At 41.0% G+C, this 7,990-nt stretch overlaps 1 protein-coding gene across 1 annotated transcript in view; it reads right to left on the bottom strand.

Moving 5' to 3' along the window:
- Positions 1–18: 18 nt before the first annotated feature.
- The window catches only part of LOC146557561 (methylmalonate-semialdehyde/malonate-semialdehyde dehydrogenase [acylating], mitochondrial-like), a 10,862-nt gene continuing 2,890 nt past the window's right edge, over positions 19–7,990 (bottom strand). Inside the window, exons 4-12 of the mRNA XM_085246896.1 lie at positions 7,514–7,675; positions 7,349–7,427; positions 6,203–6,505; positions 5,803–5,924; positions 4,895–5,084; positions 4,609–4,790; positions 3,848–4,027; positions 998–1,096; positions 19–861 (exon numbers count right to left, since the gene is read on the bottom strand). Coding sequence (XP_085103022.1) covers positions 757–861; positions 998–1,096; positions 3,848–4,027; positions 4,609–4,790; positions 4,895–5,084; positions 5,803–5,924; positions 6,203–6,505; positions 7,349–7,427; positions 7,514–7,675 — 1,422 coding nt within the window. The 3' untranslated portion in view covers positions 19–756. The remainder of the gene's footprint in view (positions 862–997; positions 1,097–3,847; positions 4,028–4,608; positions 4,791–4,894; positions 5,085–5,802; positions 5,925–6,202; positions 6,506–7,348; positions 7,428–7,513; positions 7,676–7,990) is intronic.

The raw sequence follows: 7,990 nt of genomic DNA, 5'->3' as shown, positions 1-7,990 counted from the left end.
AATCACACCACAACTGAGTCCTGTTATAGTGGCTTTATTCAGTCAAGTAGCCACACTAACTGCAGCACAGTTTCATACTATAAATGCCATCGTAATGGTTAATAAAGAATATATTTGACATGAAATATATTTAACCCATGACCAATACTATGACAGTACAGTATAAAACTGTGAACTTTAATTTGACACGCACACTAATCTCCACATTGGACAGTATACAGCAGGGTTATGTCAGTTTCACTGAAGTGAGGAAATGTCTGTGTCCATGTTCTCATGTAGGCTTTTGCCTATTCACATATTGAACCGATGAAGCTAATGAAACACACAGGGGATAACAGTGGAAGACATTTGCTGTAACTACTCAGCGTCAGAATCGCTGATCTTTGTGCTTTCACGGCACTCAACGGATCATGAAAAAGGACTAGCCACTATGAAGTCATGATCCCACTGCTCTGTACAGGAAGTGAGGAGAAAAATGGGTTCAAAAAAATACGCAATAAACCAATGTACAGATTCACAGCATCACTGATTAAGTCCATTTTTTATCTTCACTTCTAAAGATGTAAATTGTGACCGGTATTTGTTTTAACTTTGTAAATCCTGACATTAGTTTTCTTTGCTGCCCAGTCACTAAGTAATCATCCTCAGTATGAACATTTGACCAATCAAAAGATATCGTAACCACTTCCAATCCCTCGTTGGGCTTCTTAAGGCATGTAAGAAGTCTCTGAAGGTTAGATGCACTGTCAGTTTAGCTTAGCGTCCCATGGTTGGCATTGTGACAGCCGGGCTTGTCAGAGTGGCATCCTCAGCCTTCCACTGCGACGTAATAGTCTTGATCTGAGTGTAGAATTGGATGCCCTAGTGGTAAAGTGATAACAGATATGTCAGTGAGCTATCTAGCACATGACAAAGTGTCTGCATTGTGCTCTTTCAATACTTCAGTGGAGGGAACAGCAATGATCTGAGGGGATAATAAACTACTTCTGCTATTTACCTGCTTGCCATAGAAGTTGGTATCTCCCCTGAATGAACCTCTGGAACCAGTGAAGGAGAACATGGGGAGTGGGACGGGGATGGGCACATTCACACCAATCTATAAAAACGCATGTGTGGATTATGAAAACACAAATCTAATGCAGGCTAGAAATACAACAATGATCAAAGCATAATTTGTTTAATTTGGCCAGCTTACAAAGGGAGTAAGGCCTGGTGTTTAAAATCCAAGATCAACATACAGTTTCAATAAAAACAGACCCGTGAATATACATTTAAGGAGCCTATCAGCACCACTGGACCAGCATTCAATTATCAGCCAGTCCAAAAATGAACTACAACTTGGCTCCTGCTGCACTAATCCACACATTTGGGATTCGTCCATGTTTTAATGCATTGGCAGGTAATATATGACATAGTTTCAGCTGGCAGTGTAAAACCAGCTTCACTCCAATAAAAACATTCCCACTTCACATGTCTGCTTTACTTTTTCAGAAATAAAGCGCCTCCCACGCAAACCCGCTTACTCATCCAAGGCTCAAACAGGTGACTCACCGTGGCCTGAAATTAGGGCTGAACGATTATGGAAAATAATCTAATTGCGATTTTTTTGCCCCAATATTGCGATTGCGATGCAATATGCGATTATTTTTTAAGGTATTTGTCTTCTGTATTATTAAACAAAGACAAGCAATACATCATATAGTATGGCCAATACTATATTACGTTAATTTTAAACTGTTCTTTCCTGGAAGACAGACCTCTGTTATGATGACATGAGGTGATGCATGAATTGATGACTGACATTTTTATTTAACTTCTTCAATCACAACAGTATATTTGAACATACACAATAGTTTATTTTTAGCTTACAAACATCTGAGCATAAAGTGCTGACAAGGAACCCTGGTGTAAACTAGGGCTGAACGATATATCGCATTTGCGATAATATCGCGACATGATCAAGTGCAATTTTCTAACCGCAAAGGCTGCGATTATACTGCGATTATATTATACAATTCATGGGCTGCATCCTCCTGAGGCCGCATTTGTAGACCGATTACGTCACAGCGACGCGCCGAAGGCTGTCCAAATTACTACCATATCCCAGAATTCATAGCGCGGCCCAGCCAAACTCCAGTTTCCAGCAATGGCGGCCGCTACTAAGTTTTAAAATTACTCATACTAATCTTTCTGGGTCACAAAATAAACTTTTAACATATTTTCAGGCGAGAAAGTAGTTGTGTAAACATCAAATATGTTTACACCAGGGTTCCTTGTCAGCACTTTATGCTCAGATGTTTGTAAGCTAAAAATAAACTATTGTGTATGTTCAAATATACTGTTGTGATTGAAGAAGTTAAATAAAAATGTCAGTCATCAATTCATGCATCACCTCATGTCATCATAACAGAGGTCTGTCTTCCAGGAAAGAACAGTTTAAAATTAATGTAATATAGTATTGGCCATACTATATGATGTATTGCTTGTCTTTGTTTAATAATACAGAAGACAAATACCTTAAAAAATAATCGCATATCGCATCGCAATCGCAATATTGGGGCAAAAAATCGCAATTAGATTATTTTCCATAATCGTTCAGCCCTAGTGTAAACATTAAAATGAAAGTCAGTACAATGTGCAGATTGCAGAAATATACATAAAAAAAAATCAGTGGCTTTACCACACTCAGTTTTTCGACATCTGTGAACTACTAGACAGTCATTCAATTAAAAAATAATATTAAATAAATAAAACTAATAAATAAAAAATACACACATCTTACTGATCTCTGCAGTCAGTAACATTACACATAAAGTGCAAACATAATAGCAATTGTATAAACACACACACAAACACGCCTTTAAAATTTAAAGGCGTGAAATTGGACGGTCTAGCCTTCTGATTAGCTAATCAGAAGGCTAGTTCTGATTAGCGTCACCGCTGTCTCGGTGGAGTTTAATAAACTCGGCCGTCTGCTTCTTGCTATCTAAAATATAACCAGACACTGGTGTAAATTCTCGACTGTCTCATACTTCTGTTTAATAAGTTTTCTGTTTGACGTTTAGTCAGCTGTGTGAAAACCAAGGAGGAACCCACCCGGGGGATTAATAGTTTTATTTTATCTAATCTAATAACTTTAATCTCAGCCAAACCGATTTACTCACGAACAAACAAAACACTGAAAAAAGCCCAACAATAACATTTTTAGGTTGTCTAAGTGACTTATATATTACGTTTAACCCGAGCAGCGAAACTCCGCGGTGATCTGAAAATGATGTGCCGGGAGTTGTGCCGTTCTCGGCCGCATCAGTAACCCTCGAGCTCCCGGCTAGCTGTCGAGCTGGTGGGTAGCAGACGCCTCTGAAAACGTCGAAGCACTTTTGCAAATATGGGATATCTTGATAAACCGAGCAGATATTTGATGTTTACACAACTACTTTCTCGCCTGAAAATATGTTAAAAGTTTATTTTGTGACCCAGAAAGATTAGTATGAGTAATTTTAAAACTTAGTAGCGGCCGCCATTGCTGGAAACTGGAGTTTGGCTGGGCCGCGCTATGAATTCTGGGATATGGTAGTAATTTGGACAGCCTTCGGCGCGTCGCTGTGACGTAATCGGTCTACAAATGCGGCCTCAGGAGGATGCAGCCCATGAATTGTATAATATAATCGCAGTATAATCGCAGCCTTTGCAGTTAGAAAATTGCACTTGATCATGTCGCGATATTATCGCAAATGCGATATATCGTTCAGCCCTACCTGAAATACCACAAAGGTGGCCGGTTAACACGCTTGTTTGAAACTATATCTTCAGCAAACAAAGAGCTTCATGTTTTAAAGTCTCTCACCTGGCCGACGTCCACCTCGTGTGTGTATTTGCGAGCTGTGGCTCCATTGGTGGTAAAGATGGCCGTGCCGTTACCGTAAGGGTTTCGGTTGATTAAAGAAATGGCTTCGTCCAGGCTGTCGGCCTCCAGGACAACAAGGACCGGTCCAAAGATCTCTTCTTTGTAACATTTCATGTTGGGCTGAAAAGAACAGCAGAGGGAAAACGATCAGGACTTCAAACTCTACAAAGGAATTCTTAACAGAACAAAGCACGAGCAGGTTTGTGTCGGGGAAGAAAGGTGAAAAACTGCTTTAAATGCATTTCACAGCACTTACAGCTACTTTCTATTTTAAGGTCAGCTTTGTGTGACACTCAACACTTATAACCAGAAACCAGAACGGATCGGGGGGGGACTCTCATGCTGAGAGGGCTGCTTGTTGAAGATTCAAACGTTCAGGCTTACGAATAAAAGCATTTTTAAATCTACTTTTAAAGCCAAAAATCTGAATTTTCACAGAGGTCTGTTCTAAAGATGTGCTCAGCAGGAGGGGAAAATCAAAATCTGTGGTCACATTCAAGGAGATGAGGACTGATTTTGTTTCATTTCCAACAACCCTAATCAAAGACACTGAACTGATTGAAGCGATCATTTATTTTTCCCTCAGATAATTACAGCACCTACCAAAAACAAAAAAATGTTATTACATTAAAACATTCTAGACAGTTTAGTTTAACATTACTTTAATAGCATCTGACCCAAATTAAAAGTTCTCAGCTCACCACAACACCAGCTAAGATGGTAGGTCCTACAAAGTTTCCATTTTCATATCCTTTGACTTTAACATTTCTCCCGTCCAGCAGCAGCTTGGCACCTTCATCAACCCCACTCTGGATCAGAGACTCTACCCTGGCTTTGGCTTCTGGGGTGATCAAGGGACCCACATCTGCCCCAGGCTGATCACCTAAAACACACATTTTGACGTGTAAGAAAAACGGCAGTATGCATGCCAACTGACGTAATTTATTTATTTATTTTTCATGGCGATACGGTTACACAACAAGTTACCTGAGTTTACGCGGAGCGATTTAGAGCGCTGCACCAGCTCTGGGAGCCATTCACGAGACTCCCCAACAAAAATAGCAGTGGAGAGAGCCATGCAGCGCTGGCCAGCTGCTCCAAAAGCAGCGCCCACTAGCTGGTTGATGGTGTTCTCTTTGTTGGCATCAGGCATCACCACACCATGGTTCTTGGCACCCTAAATGCAATATGTAGGATACAAAATCTGTATGATTTCACTCCAAAAGAGTGCAGAACATCAAACAGAGACATAAGAGCGCTAATCACATATGCTACAAATCCCAGTGACTGACAGCAGAGGATTTAATCACTGTCTTGGTAACAGCAACAGGAAATAGACCACTACCCATTTTCATTCATATTAGTAATAACAATTTTTAAAAATAGTCTAAAAAATAAATGAATAAATAAAACTAAGTTCCATCAGGATTTCCCAGACACGGACTTACTATAGATGAGATCTGGCAGGTATGTTTCCCAGCTCAAGACCAACATACCTGCAATCCACCCGACTATTTCTTTATTTTTGCAAATAATTGTTAATTTTTCTTCCCAGATAGCACAACAGACTTACTATTAGGTGCGCTTTTTGCTCTTATTTTGCTGCTCTTGTGTCAGTCAAGGACTTGATTCACAGGCGTCGCTCTACATACTCAAGCGCCACTCTAACCAGCACAAGAAGCTGGTTTGTATCTTGTTACACCAAAGTCACCCAGCTTCAGAGCAGGACAAGGACTACAGCTGCCAGCTGCTGTCCAAAGCAATTAAGAGTTGGACTTCAACCAAGGACAAAGACCTGACTGGAGAGGCAGCTGATTCTTGCCCCATTATTTACTGTCACCATGTGCCATCTAAACACTGCCAGTGTAAGAAGAGCATATTCGGTCTGTGAATACCATGTTGGACTGCACTCTCTTGCCATTCTTTGAGCCCCGCTCGTAGATGTACTCTCCAGCCTGGTTGGAGCCCACAAAACTGATGGCTTTGATGGCCGGGTGGTCACAGATGAAGTTTACCGCTGCACAAACAAGGAAAAAAGTCAATATTTTCTGTTCTTCTGTGTCACACCCTCAGGGCACAATATACGAGCACTGATACGGAGATTCAAATTCTCCTGCTTCAACAATGCCTGTAGATTACTTACAGATATAGGCTGCACAGTTTATGGAAATATCTTATCTACATATTGCCAGAAGGGTATATGATTAATGTTTGACTCATCCTTGGACCTTTCTCTATTGTTTATGACACACACAGACTGTGAGCTCCTCAATGAGCAGGGAATTACGCACTCACCTGCATGCTGTCCGTGGATTATGTTGAGTGTACCATCTGGTGCTCCGGCATCCTGGAGCATTTTGGCCAAAAGCATGGTGCAGCCTGGGACTCGCTCAGAGGGCTTCATCAGGTAGGTGTTGCCGCACACCATCCCGACAGGGAACATCCACAGAGGAATCATGGCGGGGAAGTTGAAAGGGGCGATGCCGGCACACACTCCGATGGGCAGGCGGTAGGTGTAGGTGTCCATGTCCTTGGTGATGGAGGGTAAGGTTTCCCCCAGCATGAGGGATGTAATGCTGCAGGCGTGTTCAACCACCTCTGAGGAATGAGCAAGAAAAGGATTTAGGAAGTCAGCCAATAACAAAGTGCCTAGATAAGCAATCTGAAATAACACATACACAGTTAACTGATGAGTCCATTATTGAAATTTACACATTTGCCTCTTAAGATTAAAAAAAGAAAAGCCTGCCAGCTCCATTTCCCATGAAAAAACTGTAATAAAACTTGTAAGTATTTCAAGCACCATTAGCCCCGGTACTTGCAGCGCACCTGCACATGTAGCCTGTCTTTCAGCTGATAATAGAAAAGTTAGCCTGCCAGAATAATTTAGGCATCCTGAAACTGGGATCAACACCAAGAACAAAAAAAGGAAACAAAAAAAAATTACTTGGCAGCTGCGTGTTGTAATAAACAAAAATTAATTCCTTCGTCTGCAACCGCACACAGCCCTTAATTTCCAAACATGATTCCCGTTGATGCAAGGCTGCCAGAATGAACGAGTGCACCTCAGCAAAGGAAGCTGCGTAATTATCTTTAAATAGAGTGCAGCTAAAAGCATAGTGTGAAAAGTGTTTTACAGAAGACAGGAACACACTTTAACATCAGGAGTTATTATTGTACTGCTGCAAAAGCATTGCAGCCTTTTTCTTCTTGGAACTAAAGCCTTATTAAAAGCGGTTAAAGCCTCTAATATGGCCCAACTATTACTACTGTCCACTTTTAAATTAAAGCTCAATGTCCCTTTTTGCATAGAGTGTTGACTGTTGTATAAACTGCTTCACTTGAGGAATTTGATCTTATCTATATCTACAGCAGGACTAATCTAATCAGGACGCCAAAGACTAAAAGGAAGACTAAAAGTCGAGTCAATGCGTTACTTACGCAGTCCTCTAAATACGTCTCCCTCTGCATCAGCCAGAGTTTTGCCCTGTTCCAAAGTGATGATCTTAGCCAGCTCTTTCTGAAATGTTAGAAGAAGAATTTAGAGAGAATTATTTCAACAAAATCAATAAATTATTTTGACATATATGTGACCCATCTCCCTACAATGTTGTCCTTGATGAGCTGTTGGTAGCGCAGGAAGATCTGCTGCCGGCTGAGGATGGAGGTCTCGGACCAGGAGCGAAAGGCTCTGGAGCAGGAGTCCACAGCTGCCAGCATCTCCTCCTGTGTAGCTTTAGGAACACGTCCCACCACTTCATTAGTGGCCTGCAGAACAGGACACGGTCCATAAAGACAATCAGACAAGCAAACTGAGAGCAGGGGAAGTCATTATTTGCATGTGCATCATTTCATTAATATTAATAACAAAAAACATTTATTTTTATCCTTATGCGGTGGAAGTAGATGAATATCTTTTCATGCTACAATCGCTCATCACTGTTTTGCAAGAGGCTAGTATCTGACAAGCTATGCACTAGTCTCGTCTCTTGGAGGATATAAAGCATGACGGGTTGTGTAGACTGGGCTCAGATTTCTGTCGTTTTACATATTAGGCAATTAAAATTTGACAAATCAGGACTT

This window comes from Mchenga conophoros, linkage group LG15 (genome assembly GCF_057382185.1).
Source record: "Mchenga conophoros isolate Kocher_MC1m ecotype Shallow Benthic linkage group LG15, M_conophoros_male_GT1.1, whole genome shotgun sequence".
In the NCBI taxonomy this organism is placed as follows: domain Eukaryota; kingdom Metazoa; phylum Chordata; class Actinopteri; order Cichliformes; family Cichlidae; genus Mchenga; species Mchenga conophoros.
Note: the sequence above shows the minus strand (reverse complement) of the source record. Positions and strands in the feature narration are given on the sequence as shown.